We start from the raw sequence: 27,515 nt of genomic DNA on the forward strand, positions 1-27,515 counted from the left end.
CAGTGGGAACCGGACTATTAAGCAAGTGTCCTCTGGAAATTCGTAGAAATATATAAATAAGTAGTGATCTGGATACGTCGGGTGGGGATGAGTGGTGACTCTACTCAGCGTTTTATACTATTTTAGGCGACATAATTGTTTGCTTATCGTAGGTAATCAAAAACGATTATAACTCTTGTGTTGATTTATTTTTCTAACCGAAATACACTTCTAGAACCCACTTGACTGTATTTATATATTATTATTATTATTTTATATTATCACGCAATGAACATTGCTCCGGGGCGCTTGAAATATTTTAATATTAAGATTATCATAATATTATATAATATTATCTATAATATGCGCGCCTTGTTTATTTTAATATTATATTATATTATTATTATTATTATTATTACTATTATAGTCAATACGATTGCACATTTACCAACAAATTATTGTCTAGTTTTTCTATATAATATCATTATCAATTATCATATTAAATTCATTCCCATAAGTACATAATAATTTTTGACGTACAAAAATATTTTGGTATAGTTATATTACATACATAATATTATATAATAAATATATATATATAATATACATATATAATGGAAGATCCATTATACACACACACAATATATATTATATATGAATAAAATGTATACAATTCACACGCGATATGAATATTATGTGCGCGTGTGTGTATGAGTATGTAGGCCAAATACTATTATTACAACGATTTAGCGGGGCACTTATAAATTCGAGCGCTGGCCATTATTAAACGAATTATACAATAATACAAATTTAAAAAAAACCGTTTAAAAGATCTTACGTAAAAAAAAGGAAAAAAATTATAACAATTATCATACACTTATAAGTTATTCGTAGAACCGAGGGCGCTGAGGAATTCATCGTTCAGCCGAAGTACGACGATCACGTTATCCATATGGCGGTTACCATGCTCAACAGTACCAAGTACGAGGTGACCAGCAGCGCCGAACTCGAACCGCACTGTTTGATTTCGATTTCCTAGAAAGTGAAAAAGAAAACATGTCGATCAAAAAACACGCGAAGATATTGTAATGTATTTGGGCAAATAGCTGGTGTGACTTAGAAGCTGGTCTCCGCTATAATATAGTTGAAAATATTATATAATAATTCCACTAAAATAATAAAACACACAATTAATGCCGTATGACGACAATAATAGCATGTCTAAATTGTAACTCTCGGTCATTTTTATCAACTTTCTTACGACTAAGTAAGACTTCGCTTATTTGTCTCACACTAATATAATATGATTTATGATTATTACAATATTAATAACAATATAATTAACACAAATATATTAAATGATAATAATTTAAATCAGAACATTTTGATTTGTCTCAGTACATGTACCACCATGTATGATCCCAAGATCAGTTTATGTTTATAAATATTTTTCTTTCACCGTTCAACCAAAATATACCTATATTTTGTAACGCATGTATAATTCTATTGAATAAAAACTTTTTTATGTAATTGTGTTTGTGTTTATGTATTTTTGAGGATCAGGTTGAGCATGGTTTTGAAATATTATTACTATTTATTATTATAAAGATGTTAGGTCTTATTATTTATTATAACAGTTGTCGTACTGACACCCACACAGTGTAACTATCTAGGTAAACGTTATAGACTCATTAGCTATGCATAGGAAATATAAGTAAGTGCCTAGTCCTGGTGGCTAGGTATATTTGATTATTTTACTATTATGTAATCGAACATTGGTAGGTACCTAACCGTTCTAATTAAAACATTGTTTTCATCGACTAAGCTTCCACTTCTAACTCAAAAAGTGTTATTCACAATTAATCATATTGGTTGTTAAAGATGATTTGTTATTAGATTCGCTTGTTTTAAATTTGATATTAAATTTCGAGTACTCTTCAAAATCATGAAAAAAAAAATACTCCATGCACCAATTTAGAACATGCAATTTTCGCCACAAATAGGTACATTTAAGTGTGTATGACATCTGCTTCGAAATATAAAAAAACAACTTGTAATTTATGTCACATCTAAATATAAATTTTGGTAATTTGCGCTCCAAAAGCAAATTAAAGGAGGTACCAGCTATTAGGTCATAGGAGTTATCACAGGGTAGTGAATTTTATTATTTTATCCACCGACTGCTCCCAGGCAACATGTAATTATGTGATTAAATTAGCAAAAATATTATTCAAGATACTTGCTATATCCATCCCGGGGCAAGATACTCAAAAATCAGTACCGCGGTACTAGGTACTAGATACTTGGAGTATCATTTTGGATACATTTGGAGTATCGAGATACTAGATACTCGATACTTACATTTCAAGTATTAAGATACCAGATACTCCTCCAAATAAAATCAGTCATAGGTTTTTTATAATTTTTATTTCTACACAATTAGGTATATACATATTAATTAGTTAATATAGAACACATATTTAATGACAATAATGACTTGATAATAATATTCTAATACAGAATTAATTATTATTCATGAACATAATTATTTAGGTAGTCATAAACTACATAGGCAATAAGTCCGTATCTACAGTATCTAATAATTATATCGTGTTCACTTCATACATTATCGCCGCGAAAGGTAGACTATACAGCATACATATACGATGTACTAAGGCGTACAGACTACGGATATCTATTGTAGTCATATAGGTACCTACAGTAAAGACGTAAAGTCCCGTTCGAAATGCATGTGTGGTGTGTCACAGTCCACAGATATAACTAAATATGGCTAAAAGGTTAAAAAATAATTTCCTAAAAATTGTAGGCTATATCTTTCGAAAAATCACACGTAAATACTTTTTTAGCAAAATAAAATGAATTATATGCATTGTACACATATTACACTAAAACATAGTCGAACAGTCGTGGTTGGTATGTATTACTACTAAATGGGCGAGTGAAAATAATTGTAAACAATTAATTTTTCAGTGTATCGCATAAATGTATAGAGTATCTTTCGATTAAATTATTTTATGAAAATCTCGAATAATCGATACTTAATTTTAGTATCGAGATATAAGTTACAAGATACAATTGTATCTATAAGATACTTCTATCGAAGATAGGTACTGCCCAACCCTGGCTATATCCGATGATTTTAGTCTAAATTACGACCATGTATTATGTAATCTGTGACTGCAAGACATTTTCAATTTCAATTATTGCATGGCATTTGCCTGATAGATTCACCAATTTCACATCAGTAAGTCGTAGAACATAAAAACCTGAATGGATAAAATGTTAAATGGACTATAAATTATATGAACAATTTATGATTTTTACACATTATATTATTGATTGAAATATTACAATTCAAATTAGCATGTACACTTATATTTTACTGTTAATCTAGTAAAAAAAAACTTCATTCAGTAATAAAATATATCTTCAATATCTATTATATAATAATATATATGAACAAATTAAAAAAAAATATTATATATTATTTTAAAGTGGTATAAATTACGATTTTAAAAAGTGGCACCTCTTCTGATACATTAATCTTTTTAATTCTATTTTATAATATGATATGCCTACTAAAAATTATTGACGGGCGTATCAGACAATACAATCAATTATATGATTAAAAAATCAATTGCAACTATAGACCTATAAATAAAGATCTTTATAGGTTTATAGTCGAAATCAGATAATTTTTAGTTGACCTAATAACTGTCAATCATTAGTCCTCACAAGAAAAATATTAATAATAAAGGTGACCTGATGTGCGAATGTAAGTACCGTATTCAAAGCAAATAACTCAAATAAAATATTTATTTGTATTATCTGTTATAAAAACACTTGAAAATATTTAGACTTCTTAGAAAAACTTATGAATAAAATATTAAGTATTTCATTCAAGTATCCCAAGACGTATACGGTGGTATAAATACGGTTGATATTTGAAAAGTTAAACTCATCCACAGTTGCACCAGCAGTCTGCAACTGGGTACTGGGAATGTTGTAGTACATTTCGTTTTCTAATACATTTCAGAAAAACAATTTCAATAATGGCTAGGGTATTAATTTTATTGTCTGTGATCTTGTTCAGTGTCTACATGACAGAACAAGCATATTTTTTGGAAAAAGATTACATCGACTCAATCAATGCACAAGCAACAACATGGAAGGTAAGTTGTACAACTTATATTTAATATTTAGAATTATGTACCTAATTAATTAATTAATGTGCTTTGATATTATATTTTATGTTTAAGTCAATTATTTCGTTGGAACACAAATTCATCCTTTTTTATTGGATTATACTGTAAACTTAATAGTTTTTATTTTTAACAAGATGGGGTTTACCAATTTCACTAATCTTTCCACAAACGCCTTGAGTATCATATGATGTGCACTCATTAGTCATATAAACCTAGCCATATGATACTCAGTTTTTTTAGCGTTTCTGGCATGGAGAATTCTCTAGATTTAAATTAATCAATAGTCTCGAAAAAAATGTAAGTATCATAGATGTTACTCAATACGAAATTGACAAGTATAAGTAAAATATTATAAGGGCAAACATTTAAAATTTAATGCGAAACACATAATATGATACTTGCGGTCAACTTGTTAAGTTAACTTATTTAGCTTAAAATCAGAAACTAACAATAAGATATTTGCCAGTTATAATAAAGTAAAATAAAACATATTGCATTCATACATATAATAATACTGACCTATTGTATATAATAAATCTATAAGCGTAAAAACTATTTTATTATAATAGGTATATGTAATATTTTAACATTTATATTTATTTAGAGAGATTTCCGTTACTTAAAACATATCAATGAAAATATTTATTATATTATAATACGTGTTCATCAACAATGTCCAATATAACATAATATCTATGTACCTTATAAATCTAAACAAATTCAATAAATATTGTTAGTTTAAATGCAAAAAACTAATCGTCATTCTTCTATAGAGTATAGTAGAAGATAACGAGTTCATCTCGTCATTGTATTGTATTATGTGTTAAATTTAAAATTTAAATTCATTATCATTATCATATGATAATCATGATAATTATTGAGTACGAAAAACGACTCTAAGCAGAAACGGTATTTTATATTTTCTTCTCTTCTTGAATTAAAGTATAAATAACAAAAAAGAACATTATTAATATTTTCGATTGACCTTTTTTATTTTCCTGCTATATTTAGGCTGGTGTCAATTTTCCCCCATCCACACCAAAAGAAGCCATCTTAAGACTTTTGGGATCCAGAGGAGTCCAAATTCCAAACAAAGCCAACTACAAAATGTACAAATCAAGAGACTCTAACTATGACAATTTGTTCGGCAGAATTCCAAAAAAATTCGACGCAAGAAAAAAATGGAGGAAATGTAAGACGATTGGAGCAGTCCGAGACCAAGGAAATTGTGGATCGTGTTGGGTATGTTTACAGAAGAGGAGTATTATATCATATGCATAAATAATGTAGTTATATTAAATTACGCATAGTTAATATAAGTTACTTTGAGACAAAACTTCAATGTTGATTTAAAACAATATTTCTCCGACAGGCATTAGCTACAAGTTCAGCGTTTGCTGACCGTTTGTGCGTGGCAACAGACGCTGATTTCAATGAATTCTTATCCCCAGAAGAATTAACTTTCTGTTGTCACACATGTGGTTATGGATGTAACGGAGGATACCCGATTAAAGCTTGGGAACGTTTTAAGAGCCACGGCCTTGTCACCGGCGGAGATTATAAATCAGGAGAGGTAAACTGATGATTTATAGAACTGTCAAAAGTATTAATATAATATTATGTACGTTAAATTGTTATGTTATTCATATTTTTTATAGGGCTGTGAACCATACAGAGTCCCTCCTTGTCGACATCATGCTGAAGGAAATAATTCTTGCTCTGATAAACCGATGGAAAAAAATCACAGGTGCACAAGAATGTGTTACGGAGATCAAGATCTCGACTTTGACGACGATCACAGATACAGTACGGTTTCAACAGATAATAAACTATATTTGTATACATTTATAGTAATTATTTATTAAATTTAATATATTACGTTTAAAATCGTTAAAATAATAATTTTAGCTAGAGATTCGTATTACCTCACATACGGAAGTATCCAAAAAGACGTCATGAATTATGGTCCCATTGAAGCATCTTTTGATGTTTATGACGATTTCCCTAGTTACAAGTCGGGTAAGCTCACCTTAATTTTTATGACATTTTACATTGTTCATGTCTGTTAAAGCAGTTCATGTCTATTAAAGCAGTACTTGTTTGAATATAATTTTGAATTACAGTTTATAATTTTGTTAACATCAATCTCACTATTTTTAGGAGTCTACATTCGATCGGATAATGCTTCATATTTAGGAGGGCATGCCGTTAAATTGATTGGGTGGGGTGAAGAATCCGGAGTCCCATACTGGCTGATGGTTAACTCTTGGAACACAGATTGGGGTGACAAAGGTCTTTTCAAAATCCAACGAGGCACAAACGAATGTGGAGTCGACAATTCGACTACTGCTGGTGTACCAGTAACTAACTAAATATGTTTTAAGTTCTAACATTGTTATATAATTTATGATTAAATTTAATACATTTTCATTGTTCTTAATTTCGTGTTTTTTATCAACAATAAAGAAACACTTGTGCATGGGCATTGGGCAACTGTGAACTGATAACATTTTGCATTTTTATTTTATGATTTAATGTCAATTGGCAGCCATGGGTATGCTGCACTGTACCTAACTAAGAATTATTTTTAGTATATTAAGTTAATTAAATAAAAACTATTTATAAATCTCAATTTACCAACTATATTTTATCGACATTTAGTGGTACATTTTAACGGGTTTATAAAATTCAAATACTACTACATTATCTAAGCTCAATCCTGGGGATATTTAATTCATTTTGGAAGTGCGTTTTTGATCTGCTCTAATATATATCAAAACGCCGATGTTTGTTCCACATCTAAATATTAACTTTGGTAATATGAACAACCCTTCGAATTTTAGGTTCTGAGTGGAGCTCATCGTCATTCGTCAATCATGTATTGATTTTACAATGATGTGTGTTGTTTTTTTTTGTGCCTGTCATCACGGTTTGGGGCAGTAAAGTGCTTTTATTTTCTTCAAAAACTTTTCCGTTAGGGAAGTGAATCTAGTTGGTGCGTTTGAGAGGTCAAAATTTAAAATTCCCAATAGTTTTCAACAGTGACATTAAAAACAAACAAAATACTAAGGAAAAATGGGATCATTACGCAAAACCAATTTTCTTAAAATACAATTTTGGTTTTTAGTGTAACTCAAGTGTAGCACTTAACAAATGAAACACAAAAAATGGACATTTATACATGATATTTTCACTGAATATTTGTGTAAGCATTTTCTATTCGCCACAAAATGTTAAAATATTTTTACTCATGTTAACTATGTATAAGCACATACAAATTCCGGTCATCATTAGTTTTTTTCGATTAATATCTATACGTTTATAAAAAATGTTACCTCGGTCAAAAAACTTAAAAATATAATACAAGGTTTCTTATAAGTTGTTGTTAGTGGAAATAAAAAAAAAGTTGAGGGTAAGACCACAATAATTTTTAATGAGAGTCAGAATTTTAAATTTCGACAAAATACTTAAAAATCACTAAAATTTGTAAATTATTTTAAGTCAAAAATTCATAAAAAATTTTCTTTTCATACCTGAGTTTTGAAAATTTAATACAATAATCCTTAGAAGTTTTTTCTATCTGTATCAAAAAAAAAATTCAACTAGAAAGTCAAATTAAATTTTTTATGAGTATTTGAAGTTGAAATTTTTACAACATTAGATATTCACTCGATTTCTCATGTAACGATTTTCTTATTTTGTTGTGATTCAAAAACAGATATTTGTCGAAATTTGAAATTTACACCATGTGATTATTTTATCAATTCATCGTTGTATGTGTTAATCAGTTTGGAGCACACACTATCGTATACCTATCTTTCAAAAAGTACCAAAAAAAAAATAATAATCCACAACTCTTTAAGATTTGAATTACCATTTATTATTAAAAACAAATACAAAAATATGAGACACAATCAAACATACAGGCCTCGCCAAAACCGCACTGCCCACATACCGTAGTGCTTACGTCCTTATAATTTTACAATCAGCTGTCTAAGCTAATTTGCTTCATTGGTCTATTATTAAGAGTTCTATACTATTTTCAAGTTTTTTTGTTTAATTTAACTTTGTGTGCCCCAAACCGGTAAGTACACACGACATCACACACTTGATAACATTTTCAAAATATTTTGACTCGTTTCGAGCTGTTTGAATACATTTTCAATTTTCAATTTTTTTAGTTTTTTTTTTATCTATACTATTATATACAATTGTAAGCGGTTTTCTACGACCGCACTTACTGAGTAAACTACTGAACCGATTTGGCTGAAATGTTTTACTGTTATACGCGACACTCTGCTGAATGTTTTAGTAGCACTTTTGTCAACAAAAAATAAGCATAAAGTTATTATTAATTAAAATAAACCTGTAAATTGTATACCTATACCTTTTTAGTAAGAAATAGTAGCTGGCTGAAAATAAATAGCCATCAAAATCTCTCGTGTGGCCCGGCAACTATTTTGATTGTTATTTATTAATTGTTTATTGTTAGAGCATAGTTTGTGCTTAGTTTGATAACATTTTTTTGATTCTTTTTGTGGAGGTTTATTGGGCATGCTAATAGAGTTAAATTTTGGGTAAGTAGCCAATTCATCATCACGCCGAGAGCGCCAAGAGCACGGATTGGCAGAAGAACTGTCAATGCTACTCGAATGTATAACATTAGGCAACAAGATAACACACCTGAACGTTCTCAAGCACGTACACAGCAACAACGTAACGCTTCTGAAACCAGCGTTTAATTATCGATCAGTGATTGATTATTTGTATATTACATCGCATCAAATAAGACCAATGGCTACTTTATGTCCTTAGTGCAAGTGCAATGCAAAAAAATGGAAAGATGAAACCCATGGACTTATGTGCGGTAGAGTTGTTATACACCAGTTCAAGGATCCTTCAGACTTAATTAAAAGTTTAATTGATAATTCTCACCCTCTATATCAAAACAATTCTTTGTTAATTCTAGACGGTATATTACTCTGTTTCAAATGACATCGTTTGGAGCAAACGAAATAGCTGAAGGAAACTTCATGCCCACCTTTAAAATTCACTGTCAAGTGCATCATTTAATAGTTGGGTTATTACCCAAAATTGGAAATAATGCTAAATTTTTACAAATATATTTTATGTCAGAGTCGGACAAATATCTACTCGAAAAAATATGATTCCAAATTTAAAAAGAGATCTCGTTGAATCATTGCAAACAGTTTTGTGTGAAAATAATCACCTCACACTGAGCTTCAAATCTAATATAGATTCGAGGTCCTTTGATGCGCTACAAAACTTTAAGTTAATTATTCATGCTGATAGAGTTCCTCAAGAAGAACATAGAGGTCAATATAATGCATCTACAATCGATGAAGTAGTTGTATTATTAGTTAATGAAGATAAAGGTCCCAGAGACATTTGAATATACAATTCTATATAGCATCGTCCGACGGCAAATTAAACAATCAATCACGGGTGAAGCCGTGACGGGTCGGCTAGTAAATGTCAATAAAATTGTATTGGTTGGGCCAAAAAGCATGACACTTTTATACAAGACACTTGATGTATTGTTACACTAGTCGAAAAATATTAAAAATATATAGGAACGTTTTTGTTTTATAATCATTTCAAGTTCAAATTTTGACAACATTTATCAAATTTAAAAATGATTCTGTAGTTAAAAATGTATACAATTTTCAATTTGTATAGCTAAGGATTAAAAATTTAAACAAGGTTCCACGTAAGCGATAAGCAGTTTTTCCGTAACTAAAAAATCTAAAAATTTTATAAATTCAGTTATTTTTTACAGACATTTTAAGTTCAAATTTGGACAAAATCACATACTAACACATAGAATAACGATTTTTGTCATTTTAAATTTAATAATGCACTCCTTAAAAAGCAATAAATTGAAAGAGTTTCTGGTAGTGTCCTTATGGACTATGGTAGCATAACAAAAGTATCAAAATTTACTAAATTTATGGAAATTTTACATCTCTTAATTAAACTTTAAGGCGTAATATTGAATTTCAGTGATTATGACAGATCTAGTAGGTTTCTATTAATATCTAATATTCATTTAAATGGTCTAATTTGCCATGCCTAGCGGTGGCCTTTGCTCTGGTTCCAATACAGCCCAATTTTTCCGGTATCACTGATAATTTTAGGATAATATTAATTCGAATTTCAACTTACTAGCTATCGTATTAATATTAAGTAATAACAATAAAAATATAACATTAATTATCCTAGACTGACAAACCGTCTCTGCTCAAAATCGTTTTTCGTATACAATGATTTTATATCATTGAATTCAAATTTAACACTCTATTACAGTGACCCACTTGTAACATACTGTATAGCAGAGTGATATCCACTTACCCACTTTTAACCATCGGAATTCACCTGATGATTATACATGAGTAAGCTGTAGCGCATCAAACGTGAATAAATAATAAGTGACATTAACGATTAATGACATGAACAATAATTGGTTCATGAATTATAAAATTCCTGATTTTCATATATTTTATTATTAATTGAAACACATTTATACACTTAGTATAGTCATAGTACATACGGTATACCTATAATTACAATTAGCATACATTTATTTTACTTCATGTACTTTCTAATATTTTTCTTGGAATATATTTATTAAAATCAATTTTCAGTGGGATTAACTGTTTCGAGGACACTTTTCCGGTGAACCAACATATTCACCGGTGACGACTAGAATTATTTTCCAACTGCGGGCATCTAATGGCCACAGCGAATTTATATATAATGTTATTATACATAGTTACAACTCTATTCTTTACCCTATCTAACCTGCCCAAACTATGGATACCCCACTCCAGGCAACTTTTATCAAATTTAAAATAGGTATTGCGTTTGTTGTAGTTTTATTTTTCGTCCCTCGAGTGATATTCACTTAACATAATATTACTATAATTACAGCTTTATAGAAACAGCAGCAAGTATACACGATTCATAACAATAATAGATATATTTGGCTGATAAAATTGACTTATAACGATTGTACATTTTTGTATAATGTGGTACATTGATTATTGATAGTAAATAATTACTGTGCTGCCATACAGTTATAACCTACAATATTTAGTGTTAACTATGATTAATAGGGCAAGTTTTTTTGAACGCATAGGCCACTTACGCGTAAAAAGAAATGAGTGAAGAGGCATTAAAAGTAAAAATGTTCTAGTACTTTTGAAAATAAGCGAGAAAACAAAAATAAAGATTATATTGAGAATATTTTCGTTTGGCCGTTTGTTTGACCTCGTTTAATTTGTTGTTTTGGGTGATCCATATATTTTGCCACAGTAGGGTGGTTTCTTGTTTTATTTGTTTTTTTATGTCAGAGTATGATGAAATGTTCATGTACTGTGAGTCTGGTGAACTGATAGCTAGTTTTGCTTGTTTATCTGCATTTTCGTTACCGATTATTCCTATGTGTCCAGGTATCCACATTATTATTATATTGTTGTTCTTTTGGTTTGCTTCTTCTAGTCTATTTTGAATTTGGATTGCTATATCGCTAGGGTTGAATTTATTTTGTACACTTTGAAATGTTTTATTTTTCTATAAATAGTAAACATTTTTTTCGCATGGGTCAAAAAGTAAAAAAAAATTTAATTTAATACTAGGGTTCTCATAAGTAGTTCATAATACTCTAACCCAAAAATCCAAAAACATTTTAACACGGTTTTTATGTTTCTAAACATAAGTTTAGAAAACTTTTCCTTCATGTCAATCCGTTATAGTTACCAGTACGTTATATTGAAGATTGTTGATAAGTTATTTATTTGTTTTTTGTTGTAATTCTACACAAATTGTATATGAAATTATAATTTATTGCATTGAATTGAAATGAGTTTAGAAACCGGGAATTTAGCAAGCTCGCAGACTGAGTTTTCTTAACTTGTTTTATGGACATTTTATTATTTTATGTTCAAACTTTGATGAAATTAGATATTTATTCGAAGAATAACAATTTTAGTTATTCTGTTGTGATTTAAAAATATGATTTACTTGTACTTGAAACTATTAACCAATCTATATTATTATATTTCATAGTTTTGTACACATCAATACATCATGAAATTTTAAAATGTAATGATTTCAGCAAAAATGTTGTCCTAGTGAAAATATGGTAAAATATACCTAGTGTTATAGACTAACATACCGTCTTCGTTCTGAATCGTTTTTCATATGCATTGATTTATCATTGAATACAAATTTATCACATACATCAGGTACAGCTACTTCCTCATCAATAACGAAGTACACTCGACACCAACAACTTACTTTCCTCTTTTTTCGATTTATGTTGTTAAATGTTATTTTTTTGAATCAAACATCCTGAACATTTAATACAAAGCTCTTCATATTAAATTAATTTATGTATATGCTGATAGAATAAAACTGCTGCAATATGTTCTGACGCCATATAGATCCTTAAAAAGTGTTTTAAATTTGTATTTCTGTCAGAGAAAATATCAAAGCATTCTAAAACCGTAAATCGATAGAAGTGTTTAGTAGTTTTAATGTATTTTTTATCAAAAAAAGTTCTTCATTAACAATATTTGAAATACGGAGAGGGGTGGTGTGATTATCCATTTAAAGCTCAAACTCTAGAAAAATAATATTCGAACTCATTGCTTCAATATACTACCAATGGATCTATATTTAACAACGTGAAATATTATACCATGTATTGAACATATGTCATCTAAAATATTTTGCAAAGTGGTTATTATTCATAACGTATTTCAAATAGAAAATGTTAAATTCAGATAACAAAATACCTACGCATAAACATATTTTTTTTTTGTTATATAATCTTCAGATTAGTTACCAAAATTCATAGGAATTTGATAAATCAACAATAGAATCAAAACTAATAACTTAAATAAAATATTTATATGTAATATCTATAATAAAAACACTTGAAAATATTTAATCTTTTGAAAAAAACTTACAAATAAAATATTAAGTATTTCATTCAAGTAGGTATCCCAAGACGTATATGGTGGTATAAATACGGTTGATATTTGAAAAGTTAAACTCATCCACTGTTGCACCAGCAGTCTGCAACTGGGTTCTGGGAATGTTGTAGAACATTTCTTTTTTTAATACAGTTTAGAAACGCAATTTCAACAATGGCAAGGGTATTAATTTTATTGTCTGTGATCTTGTTCAGTGTCTATATGACAGAACAAGCACACTTTTTGGAAAAAGATTACATCGACTCAATCAATGCACAAGCAACAACATGGAAGGTAAGTTGAACAACTTATATTTAATATTAAGAATTATGTTATTAATTAATTCTTGTGAGTTGATGTTGCTTATACTATCAGCACCTAACAATAAGATACTTGCCAATTATAATAAAATATAATACAATATAATGTAACGAGTTCATACATATAATAATACTGACCTATAGTGTATAACTAAAACATAAACGTAACTACAATTTTATTACATAAGTATGTGTATACAACATAAATATTTCAACATCTATATTTATAAAGAAAGATTTCCGTTACTTAATATATATCAATGAAAATATTGATTATATATTATAATATGTGTTTATTTTGCTTTATAAATAGGTCAACAGTTAGTCAACAATGTAAAATACTACATTATTAACATTTTAAGTTTAAACAAAGTGTATAAAAATAATACTCATATGTGATTCCGAAAACGTATAAGTTTATTAGGATGCCTTTCTAAATAATTCTCAATACAATATAATACATATAGTTTGATATGAATTGATTGAAAAGTATAGCTACTAAAATGTTTAATAATACGATATTATATTATTATTTTATACACATCAGATATCAGTTTAACTGTTCAGTACAAAATACAAATTACTAAACTTTAGGAAGGTCATACAAATTATAAATCTACAAGAAAAAAAATTCAAACAGTGTTGTGTCTAAAAATTATAATCGAAGTGTAATATAGGTAGGAGGATGGTTTAAACTCCACGATTGTTTTCACTGTTTTATTTATACTACAGTAGATAGGTATACGATAAATAATTATTTCTGGCTTATGGAATATTAATTTTAAATAAAAAGGCTTGAAAATATATGGATCAAAAGAGATTTTTTTTTTGAATTGAAAACATCTAAAATTAAATTCTTCTTACACGTAGGTAATTCATTTAAATTTAAAAAGTCCAGCACATTTTATTATTTTAATAATACCTATACAACTTATAAATCCATGCAAATTCAATAAATATTGTTAGTTTAAATGCAAAAAACTAATCGTCATTCTTCTTTATAGTATAGCAGAAGATAACGAGTTCATCTCGTCATTGATTGGTCATTGTATTGTATTATGTGTTAAATTTAAAATTTAAATTCATTATCATTATCATATGATAATCATGATAATTATTGAGTACGAAAAACGATTCTATGAGAAACGGTATTTTATATTTTCTTCTCTTCTTGAATTAAAGTATAAATAACAAAAAAAAACATTATTAATATTTTCGATTGACCTTTTTATTTTCCTGCTATATTTAGGCTGGTGTCAATTTTCCCCCATCCACACCAAAAGAAGCCATCTTAAGACTTTTGGGATCCAGAGGAGTCCAAATTCCAAACAAAGCCAACTACAAAATGTACAAATCAAGAGACTCTAACTATGACAATTTGTTCGGCAGAATTCCAAAAAAATTCGACGCAAGAAAAAAATGGAGAAAATGTAAGACGATTGGAGCAGTCCGAGACCAAGGAAATTGTGGATCGTGTTGGGTATGTTTACAGAAGAGGAGTATTATATCATATGCATAAATAATGTAGTTATATTAAATTACGCATAGTTAATATAAGTTACTTTGAGACAAAACTTCAATGTTGATTTAAAACAATATTTCTCCGACAGGCATTAGCTACAAGTTCAGCGTTTGCTGACCGCTTGTGCGTGGCAACAGACGCTGATTTCAATGAATTCTTATCCCCAGAAGAATTAACTTTCTGTTGTCACACATGTGGAAATGGATGTAACGGAGGACACTCGATTAAAGCTTGGGAACGTTTTAAGAGCCACGGCCTTGTCACCGGCGGAGATTATAAATCAGGAGAGGTATACTGGTTATTTATAGAACTGTCAAAAGTATTAATATAATATTATGTACGTTAAATTGTTATGTTATTCATATTTTTTATAGGGCTGTGAACCATACAGAGTCCCTCCTTGTCGACATCATGCTGAAGGAAATAATTCTTGCTCTGATAAACCGATGGAAAAAAATCACAGGTGCACAAGAATGTGTTACGGAGATCAAGATCTCGACTTTGACGACGATCACAGATACAGTACGGTTTCAACAGATAATAAACTATATTTGTATACATTTATAGTAATTATTTATTAAATTTAATATATTACGTTTAAAATCGTTAAAATAATAATTTTAGCTAGAGATTCGTATTACCTCACATACGGAAGTATCCAAAAAGACGTCATGAATTATGGTCCCATTGAAGCATCTTTTGATGTTTATGACGATTTCCCTAGTTACAAGTCGGGTAAGCTCACCTTAATTTTTATGACATTTTACATTGTTCATGTCTGTTAAAGCAGTTCATGTCTATTAAAGCAGTACTTGTTTGAATATAATTTTGAATTACAGTTTATAATTTTGTTAACATCAATCTCACTATTTTTAGGAGTCTACATTCGATCGGATAATGCTTCATATTTAGGAGGGCATGCCGTTAAATTGATTGGGTGGGGTGAAGAATCCGGAGTCCCATACTGGCTGATGGTTAACTCTTGGAACACAGATTGGGGTGACAAAGGTCTTTTCAAAATCCAACGAGGCACAAACGAATGTGGAGTCGACAATTCGACTACTGCTGGTGTACCAGTAACTAACTAAATATGTCTTTAGTTCTAACATTGTTACATATTTCATGATTAAATGTATTCAATTTTCATTATCCCAAGTATTTTTTTTTATTGGTTATAAGTTATTAATTCCTCGCAAATGAATACACGTAAATTGTTATTATACTTCGAAACACTAAATAATAATGTAACGCACTAACACACTAAACCAAACTTTAACTTAAATTATCATTACATTTTGCATTTTGATTTTCCAAATTAATTATGATTTGGTGCATTTGGTGTATTTCGATTCAGTCATTTGGGTGTACCTTATATTATAAACGTGTGCACTTTTTATTTGTCATAAGCATAACTAATACATAGTGTTATATACTAATATAACTTAGGTAGTACAGATTTTATTTAATTGCACTATACTCGAGGACAATGTATATGTTCAAATAAAATGAAATGATTATTGGTATTGCATTATTTTTTAATCATACGTTATACGTTTAATTTTCGCAAAACCTTTTAACTAATTTTTTTAACTATATATATATTATTTAAAATGTTAACGAATAAATCCGAAATCTCATTTGATAAATTTGTGATCAATTGGGCACTATTTGGCACCGTACCTAACTTAGAATTATCATCATTATTAATTAAATTTAAAACACCTATTTTTCCAAACACCTTTTATTTAAAAAAAAAATAATATGTCTTGTTACCAACTATACCTTATAGTCAGTTAGTGCTAAATTTTAACTGGTTGATACAATTCCAATACTATAAAATTATCAAAACTCACTTCTGGATGATAGTTAATGCATTTTCCTGTGCGTCTCCGGAACATGTTCTGATCTTGACAATTGTACACTGGTTGTCCAGATTCATCTGTGGCCATTCGAACCTCTTGTGGTTCGATGCTCAGTTGTTTGCTGCCACAAGGGCACAATGTATCCACCACTAATAGTATTAGGTTGCTGTGGGGAATTTTTTGAACGCTGAATGGCCTGTAAATACGAAATGTAAATAATATGTATCAATAATCAAGTCTTGAAATTTATGTTTATTTATTCTATCTATGTGAGATGGAATAAATATATTTATGAATATTGAATATATATACTCGGTTTTAATTGTGAAGAGTTTAAAAGAAAAGTTGATGGGTTGCATGATATTCATGATGGATAAATAATAAATACTAAGTATAAAAAAATAACCATTTCGTTTAATTTGTCTAAACTTTATCTATGGCATAATATTATAATGAACAGTGCATGGTCCAATATAATTTATATTTTATTACAATATTATTCATTCTAAAATTCGAATAGACTAATTAATTGACTCAAATAGCATAAATATAATTTAAGAGCCAGGAGTAAGTAACTATAGGCCAAATTGTTAAAAAAATAATGTCTTAGTCGTTGTAACTACACACAATATGGAAATGACCTGCAGTGGTTTTGAAATTGGCAAGATTAGATTAAGTATAGGTAAATCGTAAATATAGTATAACAATATGCTGTTACAAATAACAATGTAGGTTATGCTTATGATATAATCATACCGTTCGCATCCAGTAGCATGGCAATTGGTCAATTTTCCTTTGAGCGGGTTAAACGACCCACTCATGTTCAATCTGTTAGGTTGCAGGACGTACAAATCGACTGATTTGCGACACGTCCTGGTTATACCCGGTTGGGTTCGGTTGTACACTGGGCTGAAGTACTCAGCATTTTTCATGCTGGGCACGTACAGCGGTGGATGCTGTGGTATATCTTTGTAGTCGTTGCCGGAGCTACCTCGGTCACCACCATCGCCGTCTGGCATTGGCTTGTCACTCTGGTCCGTAGTCTTCTCACCTTGGTCTGGCACAAATTCATCTGGCCCAAGGTCGTATTCCGAATACATAGGATCTGGAGGAAAAATGACGAACTGAGTGTAATATATAGATACCAGAATAACAAATCGGGTCAGACCGTGAGACAGTCATTTGTTGATTATATGCTGGGAGGGGGGGGGCTCTTCTATTTTACATTCAAATATAATGTCCCTCCTGTACACGAAAATTACATTTAAGTAGAAATTCACTCATAAAAATTATAATCTAATATTATTATAGTAATTAGTACGAATATATTCTCCTTAAATACTAACATTACTGGGTATAAAATACGAAATACAATAAAATGTATACCTTCTTCTTGAGCTTGAGTCCAATCTGGGAATAGAACGTGATAGATGTTAGTTTCGATTGCTAACCAAGCCAATCGACCGAATAACCACCTTACAAACCAGATGACGGGTTGAAAAGGCTGTAAAAGAAATAAAATGCGTTGTAAACGGTCTCAGCTGAGTTGGGTGTTTGTTGAGATGTAGAACTAATCGTTATTATTATTTTGATTGTATGATTACTCGTAACGAAGACGCTGAATCGGTTCCATGTTCGATACCACTATGACATGCGCCTTGGTTGTCCAGTATAGTGATTTTCTTATAAATACCGTCCTGAACCAAAGAGTCCATAATTGTACCGTCTGTTTGCCCGAAAAACTGACCGGTATGATGCGATTGTTCGGATATTATGATGAAACCGTTGTTATCCAATACATAGCAGTCGAGGTCGTCGGATGCACACGTCTTTTTGCACCCCGTCATGCCGGTACACTTTGAATAGAAGAAGAGAAAAAAAATGAGAGCATTTTGAAATCATTATATTGTTACTTAAATACGTACGGCCGAAGTGATGTTGATGAAGTGCGAAGCGATCGATGAATGTTGAAATTGTATGCCGACAACCGCGGCTGCCGCTCGATGACCTTTATTTTCAACGAACATCGCATGAGTAGCTGTAATCAGTGGTCTATCAAGCCCAGCACCTGTAAAAAAGTCGAATGACTTTGATTTATTTTTATCCTATTACACCAACAACATATCCGATTGTAATTTTCCGAATATATCTGTTGTATTCCGGGGTCAACGGACCACCCTATATAGATACTCTAGTAAACAATACAAGTGACGTGAAAAGTAATTGTTTAAATAATTTCAATGTTTACGTCTAAATGAATACCAAAATTATTGTTTTTAATCGTTTACAATTTCATTGATTGAAAAATAAATATGAAAATTACATTTGGAATGTTTTTAGTACAAAAATAAAATAAAATTAACCAGAATTGAATGGCACTGAAAACACAAAACTTTCAGGTTCTATGTTGTGTTGGTCAATCGCTCTTTTGTACCACACCTCGTCTATGGCTTTTTTGTTGGTTTCGCTAAAATGTCTAGAACAATGTGTGAAATATGAATGGTTATATTAATGATACGACATGGTAAATCATCTAACTTACGGTTCGGGGCCTCTATTGTTAGCTGTTCCATGATCTCGCCATCTCAATAATCCACTCCTTGTCGCAATGAACGTAAGCGTTACACCAAACATATGATGTCCTTGGCTACGAACGCGTGCAACATAGTTTACAAAATAAAAAATTAATACAGAACGAAACAGTGTTGTTTTATACATATTTTATTTAACTTATAGTATTATTAAAAACTCCTCTGAAGAAGGCACAGAAACGTTGTTTTAAGTTATCAGATTTATAAGTTATAACAATTTTAAACTTCGAATTGATTAAAAAAAATTGATCAAGTTTTTAATGATATAATATTATAATATTACTCCTTCAGAAGTTTGTAATTTAAATGTGATGTGGAAGTGAGACGTCTTACCAAATCCGCTGCGATAATAATTCAAAATTTTTTCTAGGGTGGGGAACACTTAATAATAAGTTAAAAAATATGTAATTCAAAATCGATTGAAGTCCATATTTTCCAAACAACAATGTCGTTGAAATCTTAAATTACGTTAGGTACTGTGACACACTGAGCTAATAATACATTAAATCTACAGTTCAGTGCAAATAGTTTGAATGTACCGCGTGTTTCATCTACTTTACCTGTGCAGAAGTGCCATTAGTGTGGCTATTGGGCTTTAAAATGTAGACAAGGTTAGTGCAATTTTTAAATTAGGTGCAAATATATAATAAATCATAATTAATATAAAAACAAAAGTAGGTAACTCTAACTTACAGTAATATTAATAGTATTATTATCGACAAAATAAAATATCTGCAAACAAGACTGTGTGTTTGTACTTTTTGATAAAATGACTTAAGTATTTGAAATATTATGAATACTTCATAAGTATTATAAAACAAAACCATTTTTATATTTTATAAGATTTAAGTAATTTGAAGATCTAACCATATTCTGTTCAACTTAAAACTTTAGATTCGAGCTGTTTTAATTTATTATGGTATATTATGATTTTTTTTTTTAACATCATAAATATTTTTTTCCAACTTTAATCTAGGCATTGCAAAAAATAAAATGTTATGTTTATTTATTTATTTTTGAAATGTTGTAATTTGTTTCAAATTTTAACATAGGATATTACTGTATAACTTTTTTTTTTTTTGAAAGTTGTAGATATTATAATAGAAATTGGAAGAGATCGGTAGAAACAAATGTTAAAATAGAAGCACGAAAAAGTATTTATTTGATATAATTTTCAAATATAATCAAAGGAAATGATGTATTGATAAGATATATTGTATAATAATATGATCATATGCAATCTGAAGAAGAAAATGTAAAAAAAATTAATTTAAGATTAGGAGTACAAGTTAAAAAATAATCAAGTACAGAATAAACAAAAATAACAGCGTAAGACTGAAGTTAACAAAACAATATTGGTATGTAAATAAGTCTTTTGATATAGGTATAAACTTAAAATATTCAGATATTTTATTTTATGATATCTTAATAAAATAAAATAAAAATTAGTAATCATGCTTATCGATTATTATTAGTGTTTGTGCATATATGTGTGTAATTGGTGTGTCGTAACTCATAATAATACATATTGTAAGTACGTAATATAATCAGACATTAGTCATGATTTGTGATTTCAGTGCGTTAGAATGCGTGTTTAAAATAACAGCCAAAATTTTTTTTTAAATTTTTTTTACCTATTTTTTAAATTTTGCATTTTGAGTAACGCGTTTGTAGATTTACTGAAAATAAAAGTTTTAAAATGGGCACTATAATTTTTTTTTTTTTATCGAAAACTATTCAAACTTTTGGCGAATTACGTAAAATGGTAAAAACTCAGAATACTTGAAATTCAGGAAAACTTGAGTCAAAAAACCATTTTTATAAACTTTTAGATTAAATATAAAAGATATAATAAATGAACAATGCGCTTACTGTTTATCAGCCTTAGATATTTGACTTGTTAGTTTTTCAAGACTATCAGTGACTAATGCATCGAATACTAAGGATTGTAAGAGACTTTTATCACCTGCAATTATAAAAAATCTCATTAATAAATCTATAGGTATTTAAAATGATCACACAGGTATTAGTAACAAAACACTTACAGTAATGAGAGTCTTTTTCCTTTCTCCACGTGTTATAAACCTGACTTGTGCCTGAAAATACTCACAAGAATTAATATTTTAGCGTTTATTAATTTCTTAAATAAATACCAGGTTCTCTTTGTGGCATTCTAGACCTTAATGACATCCATTTCCAACCAGGACGTTTGGATCGGGACAAAAAATGCAACACTCTATCCTCGGGAGTTTTAAAATTATGCTCATTTCCATAATTATATTCACAGTAAACCCTGTAAAATAGATATAGATATAATTTATACATATATATACGTCCTATATACTTAAAATAGAATTTAAAAATAGGTTTGTACTCACCACTCGGGATGGACTTTCCAATTTTTGCCCTTAAAATACTCAGTAACTGAAAAACAAACATAAATAAATTTAAAATATCTATATATGTATGGATATTTTTTTGAACCACTAACTATTGAATTGAGTCAACTTAATTTCTTCTTCTCCGAGTAGTTCATACATTCCATAACTTTCTGGGAGAGCAATTCCTAAACTATAAGGCGTATCTTCAATTGAATGATAAAAGTATTTATATTTTCTAGTAGATACTCGTCTCTGAAAATTAAAAAAATTTCAAATTAAATTCTTTTAAAATGTGATTGTTTAATAAAAGATTATTTTGGGTATACATTCTAAGTTTAAAACGTCCATAAAGTTATATTTTGATTACAATTTGATCACAAACTCACTACTCTAGGTGAGAAATTTTAAAATCTATTTTTTTTTTAACAAAATAAACATTTTTACTTAAAATTATTTTTTTATTAAAACTATTTACTTAGTTAACCTGTCTTACAAAATAACGTCATTATTTCAATTACAAAAAATTATTTTTCAAAATTCAAAAGTATTTAGGTGGAATTGTTTTAAGCCCATCATGCATAGTTGAACTTATTTAGTCAAAATATTGTGTGTTGGTTACCATATTGTCCAAGTGATTTTTGACTTTTAGAGTAGTTTCACCTTCTCGCTGCTCAATCATTTCTCTCCTCAACTAAAGAATATTTATAAAATGATTTTAACCAACGAGACATTTATTTATGAAAAAAATATAAATACTCACTTCGAGCAATAGAGTGTTATTGTTAGTGTCCACGTCCGGTAACTCAATCTCACTCAGGTCGACCGTCTTGTATTGAGGTCTGACCGAATCAGATTGCTGTAAAATATTGTTTTAATACATGAAATTAATATGTTACCGTTGTATCACACTATCAATGATAAAATTATAAAAGTTATTACCGTTGGTCGGAAGTCAGGATGGTAAAGGACATGTCCGTTATTGTCCAATATAAAGGAGTAACCATTGGCGCCGAGCTAAAGAGATAAAAACAATTTAAAAAATCAAATATATCTTCAATCTTCGTATAAAAACTTCATATTTACCTTATAGGCCGGAACAAGTTTCTTTAGGTCGTCAATGTAGACGTCCATACCAACCACACCCAATAAATTGGCGGCTCGTTCCTGTCAAAACGAAGTTTAACATTAATATAATATAAGATATCATACAAAAGTTCTCAGTATATTTACCGAATGGTTTCTCCTGTCAAAAACTGGCGCAGATACTGTTGTCATAAGTCTGCCATCTATAGTGTCGGTAGCTTTTAAATTGTCAACCTGAAATGGTAAAAATTGAAAATCAAACACAAAATATACATTTTTTTTACGCTTTCATTCTCAAAGATATATACTTTGCTTGCAAGATAGACTGGTGACCAATATACTGGATGATCGGTTTGATACATAACTAATGGTCTAGCCATAACTAAAACATAGTTTAGAACTTTTTCTCGAAGATTTCTTTGGTCTTCGATGTGTTCGAAATAACCTGAAATGTATATTATTTATGAATAAGTATTTAGTAATAATTGAGATAATTATCTCAATTATAATGATATTAACATAATTTAGGGAATTTTCATTTTTCAACTATATTGCAAGGCAATGAAATAATTAGTTTTATAATCAAGTGTGTTTTTATTTTTTATAATTATTCATTTATGTGTTTGGGTGTGTGTGTCTCATCTTTTGGAGTAGCAAAAATGTTTTTATTGAAGTTGGTTTCTGGTAGAAAATTGTGTCTTGCCTGTATTTTATTTTTTTATTATTTTTTTTTTTTTTTGGGGGGGGGGAATAAAAATTCTGGGTAATTTAACTTAATCAGCATTAATATTTTTTTATTATTGAAAGATGGTTTTTTTTAAAAAAAAAAATCATCGAATAATTTGGGAATATTTATTACAATATACATACCAGTTGTCTCCAAAATCGATTACATTATTTTATTGTAAGTAAATAATAAATAAATGTAGATAGGTACTTTAAATGTATAAAAAATATTATTTATATAAGTTTTGTTTATCAAAGATACATCGATAAAAATATTGTTAAACTAGATTAAAAATATTGAATAATTAATGCACGTTTTGTCATAATAGTTTTTCTTATTGAAATTAAAAAATAACTGTTGTTATTTAATATAATTCAAATAATTCAGGATATATTATAATTGTGTATATTCAGAATAATTTTTTTTATGTGTTCATATTTTGACCAAGTAGATCGAATGTTCCTATTAAGAAGTATCTATAATGAATGAGATTAAAAATTACCTTTATTGTTGCAAGCAATCCAATTCATATCAGCAGCGTTTGAGTCATCTTTGCCGATTAAATACGTAAAAACTCGAACCGGCATGTGTGGCTTATTATGTTGCAGAATTTCTTTATAGGGCCCAAATGGACCGTCCGTAATTATCAATATAGCTTGATTGCATTGACTTCCTTGACCGGTACGATTAAACTGTATTTTAACATAATGGACAATATTTAGATTATTTTGGTAGCAAACACGAATAGAATTTCACCCATTATACTAATATCCGCCCTATCAGTCTTCGCCTAACAAATTAACTCCTCCCCGTACCAAACTATAAGTTTCCAAATTAATTAATTCAAAGGTACTTTATGCAGTATGTCGAATGCACGGGCTAGAGCTCCAGTGAAGTTAGAACTGCCAGCAAACTTTGATTGTGCCACGGCGGATCTTAAATCTCTTAAGTTCTTCTCGTTGGCCTAGAATTTAAAAGAATGAGTCATTGTTTAAAATAGTAACGTGTATGACACAAGCTTACCTGAACAATCATTTCTTTGAAACATGGAACAATTTCATAATTTGATGACTCGAGAGATAGAACATTGACAAAATCGTTAGCACCCAGCGTATCAAGCGCCGCTAAAGTAGTAGCTCTTACAAGACTAAGTTTATAGTCAGATAATGCGATTGAAAAATCAGCTATTATAACTATATCTTTGGCACTGGTTGCGGCCTCTACAAACCACGGATTAAGTCGGTAGTCAAACAAAGCAGATGGTGATAATCCTGAATATGAAGGCCATCTCAGTGCTGTAATAAAAATATATGATTCACGTAGTCAATGAACATTTTCTTTTGCACTAACCAGTAATTACATATTTCTGTTAAAATGTCTTTAAAAATATATCATAATAGTATATTAGTATACTGGAAATACAGGAATAAATTCTTGTTTACCATGAATTATGAGAGGTTCATTTTGACCGTAATTAGTAGCAAGTAGCACGAAAAGAAACTTTAGGACGACTTCTCATAAAGGAAGAGCTTGGAAGTCAATTTTACCACTCATCAACATCCTTATAAAATGTAATTTATATTTCTCAAATTAGAATCCTTATATAATATTGAGTAATTCAATTAAATATCAACAAACACTAGTTTAATTTTTATTTCAATCATATTTAATTAAATTATGTTGAATTTACTATATAAACTATTATTTCCTGGTTATAGATTGATCACAAAAATGAAAAATCGTAATTGAATCATAATTCGTAAAGTCTATAAAATATTTATGTCATGTTTATTAAATAAAAAAAAAATATATTTTTGTTCTATAGTTTATTTGATTTAGTACTATAGAAACATGTTATTGGTTTTGTTTGAGTAACTTGAATACAATTCGTGCATGAAATTCACGTGATACAATTTCGATATAATATATTGACGGCTAAGGAAAAAACCACAGTATTCGATATTCGTGTTCAAAAGTATTATTTATTTATTCATAAATTTCATACTAGATATTTGATTTTGTGCTCGTGGGTCGTGACATTAATAAAATATGACAGTAACATAGCGAAATTGCCAACCTAGAATGCCAGTAGGTAAGTAACACTTACTTGGAAATCTTCTGAGTGTCCCTTTTGTGCTACCGAAATATTGCCACGATAGTACAGGATCCATTTCATAATTGCTTACAAATATTGGATCCAAATGATCAGTCCACTGCATATCTCGTACTACGGTTTCATCGACTGAATCTTCAATTTAATGATACAATGTGATAATATAATTGAAACATTGTTTAAAAATATTTTAAACGGTTTTCCAAAGTTAACAATATTTAATCACTCTTTAAAATTAAAAAAAAAATCGTTTAAGTATTTTAAACAATATACATAATATGTACTGTACTTATATTTTTAACTGGATTATAATATTATAATATTCTTTATTATACATTTCTTTTATCCACAATAATCTGTACAAGTATTGTGAATGTTATTTTAATAGAACAGACATTACCTGGATCTACATATGAACTCTGCAACAGTACACAATTAACAGTTGTGTTAAATGCACATTGATCATATCGGTCAATTGATTCGAGACTCTTGTAATCCCCAAATTCATCGTTTACATATCGCTCACTCTTTACAGCAGCCTCTTGATTAGCTAAAGCAGATTGTTCACCAGCTTCCATTAGCCTCTAAAAACACAAAATACATTTATAAAAAAAATACTTGAGTTAGAAAAAATTCATTTACATATTATTAGGTTAATTTAATAACAATCCAATTACAAAATTAAGTTTTAAATATAACATTGTATGCTAAACTTTTTCAGTAAAATACTTGAACCATAAACTATTATTCCAAAGTTAAAATATTGTAAGCTTGGGTCTTGGACTCGCTCAAGGCATTATACTTTTGTGGTGTGTGAAAATATTCTGAAAGGAAGGAGAATGAAAAAAGTTGCTAAACGGGTACGAAACTTTCGAGACAGAAATAAATCGAAAAAACCTGTAAAACAAGAGTCAAAGTTGATAGTGGGTAATTTTTAAAACTTTATTCGGTAACAATGGTTTATTAGATTTGTAAAAAGTGCGTTGAACTTTCATTGTGACCTGTATAAATATTGGAAAATATATAAAACTACCTATATATTTTACATTTTTACCTATACATTGTGATACATTGATCACATCATAACACATTGTTTTATAATTTATACATAATAGGTAATGTTTCTGTACGTTATAGTTTTCATAACTATATACATTATATTTTATAGTATTATTATTCAGTTCTTACAGTAGTTATATTTATATCACTAAACTATTAAGTTGTAACATTATCGTTTCGTAATAAATAGAGCTCGGATGTTTATGACTTAGCATATTTTTTTCGCACAACCAGAATTAAATCTGTACCTGAGTATGATATAAATTAAATTAATGAAGCCTATATTACAAATATGCTAACTTATTTAACATATTTTTACATATTTGATATTTTTGAGCATATACCTGCATATATTGATATTTTTTATATATTTTCTAAACTATAAATTGTAATACTGAAGATTATAAAAATAATTATCAGTGATCATCTTTAATTGGGTTTATGTGCAAGACTGTAAATCTAGGGGATTAGATATTTATAAAAACACACTGTCGGTTCATCGAAGGTTTTTCAACTTGAAAATATCAGCAAAATAATTGTTGTACTATGTACAGCTCAAGTAAAAAGAAAAATTTTAGTTTAAATCGGCAACTAATTAATATTTTTTTTCATATATCTGTGTATTTTTTAATAAAGTAATTTTAAATACATAT

The 27,515-nt window shown here is 29.1% G+C and overlaps 3 protein-coding genes across 5 annotated transcripts in view; 2 read left to right on the forward strand and 1 right to left on the reverse strand.

The window, feature by feature from the left end:
* Nucleotides 1-623: 623 nt before the first annotated feature.
* The window catches only part of LOC111041758 (voltage-dependent calcium channel subunit alpha-2/delta-3), a 48,616-nt gene continuing 21,724 nt past the window's right edge, over nucleotides 624-27,515 (reverse strand). The window contains exons 4-28 of one of the 3 annotated variants that reach the window (XM_022326161.1): nucleotides 26,204-26,387; nucleotides 25,798-25,938; nucleotides 24,714-24,985; nucleotides 24,544-24,654; nucleotides 24,193-24,382; nucleotides 23,272-23,408; nucleotides 23,111-23,197; nucleotides 22,964-23,044; nucleotides 22,820-22,894; nucleotides 22,641-22,736; nucleotides 22,500-22,571; nucleotides 21,991-22,132; nucleotides 21,878-21,923; nucleotides 21,653-21,792; nucleotides 21,545-21,595; nucleotides 21,372-21,465; nucleotides 20,060-20,092; nucleotides 19,451-19,555; nucleotides 19,272-19,384; nucleotides 18,834-18,976; nucleotides 18,513-18,764; nucleotides 18,295-18,412; nucleotides 17,665-18,013; nucleotides 16,900-17,104; nucleotides 624-1,014 (exon numbers count right to left, since the gene is read on the reverse strand). In XM_022326161.1, the coding sequence (XP_022181853.1) occupies nucleotides 919-1,014; nucleotides 16,900-17,104; nucleotides 17,665-18,013; nucleotides 18,295-18,412; nucleotides 18,513-18,764; nucleotides 18,834-18,976; nucleotides 19,272-19,384; nucleotides 19,451-19,555; nucleotides 20,060-20,092; nucleotides 21,372-21,465; nucleotides 21,545-21,595; nucleotides 21,653-21,792; nucleotides 21,878-21,923; nucleotides 21,991-22,132; nucleotides 22,500-22,571; nucleotides 22,641-22,736; nucleotides 22,820-22,894; nucleotides 22,964-23,044; nucleotides 23,111-23,197; nucleotides 23,272-23,408; nucleotides 24,193-24,382; nucleotides 24,544-24,654; nucleotides 24,714-24,985; nucleotides 25,798-25,938; nucleotides 26,204-26,387 (3,333 nt within the window). In that variant the 3' untranslated portion in view covers nucleotides 624-918. Of the gene's footprint in view, nucleotides 1,015-16,899; nucleotides 17,105-17,664; nucleotides 18,014-18,294; nucleotides 18,413-18,512; nucleotides 18,765-18,833; nucleotides 18,977-19,271; nucleotides 19,385-19,450; nucleotides 19,556-20,059; nucleotides 20,093-21,133; nucleotides 21,179-21,371; nucleotides 21,466-21,544; nucleotides 21,596-21,652; nucleotides 21,793-21,877; nucleotides 21,924-21,990; nucleotides 22,133-22,499; nucleotides 22,572-22,640; nucleotides 22,737-22,819; nucleotides 22,895-22,963; nucleotides 23,045-23,110; nucleotides 23,198-23,271; nucleotides 23,409-24,192; nucleotides 24,383-24,543; nucleotides 24,655-24,713; nucleotides 24,986-25,797; nucleotides 25,939-26,203; nucleotides 26,388-27,515 lie in introns of all 3 variants that reach the window. The other 2 variants (XM_022326160.1, XM_022326162.1) reach the window with 2 other exon arrangements.
* LOC111041759 (cathepsin B-like cysteine proteinase 3) lies at nucleotides 3,967-6,714 on the forward strand. The gene is made up of 6 exons (XM_022326163.1): nucleotides 3,967-4,172; nucleotides 5,217-5,447; nucleotides 5,578-5,778; nucleotides 5,864-6,011; nucleotides 6,114-6,224; nucleotides 6,366-6,714. The coding sequence occupies exons 1-6, from the start codon at nucleotides 4,053-4,055 to the stop codon at nucleotides 6,575-6,577; spliced, it is 1,023 nt and encodes a 340-aa protein (XP_022181855.1). The 5' UTR covers nucleotides 3,967-4,052; the 3' UTR covers nucleotides 6,578-6,714.
* On the forward strand, nucleotides 13,379-16,201 carry LOC111041761 (cathepsin B-like cysteine proteinase 3). The gene is made up of 6 exons (XM_022326164.1): nucleotides 13,379-13,498; nucleotides 14,774-15,004; nucleotides 15,135-15,335; nucleotides 15,421-15,568; nucleotides 15,671-15,781; nucleotides 15,923-16,201. Exons 1-6 carry the CDS (start codon nucleotides 13,379-13,381, stop codon nucleotides 16,132-16,134), a joined length of 1,023 nt encoding a protein of 340 aa, XP_022181856.1. The 3' UTR covers nucleotides 16,135-16,201.

The sequence above is a fragment of the Myzus persicae genome, unplaced genomic scaffold, assembly GCF_001856785.1.
Source record: "Myzus persicae strain clone G006 unplaced genomic scaffold, MPER_G0061.0, whole genome shotgun sequence".
Lineage (NCBI taxonomy): Eukaryota > Metazoa > Arthropoda > Insecta > Hemiptera > Aphididae > Myzus > Myzus persicae.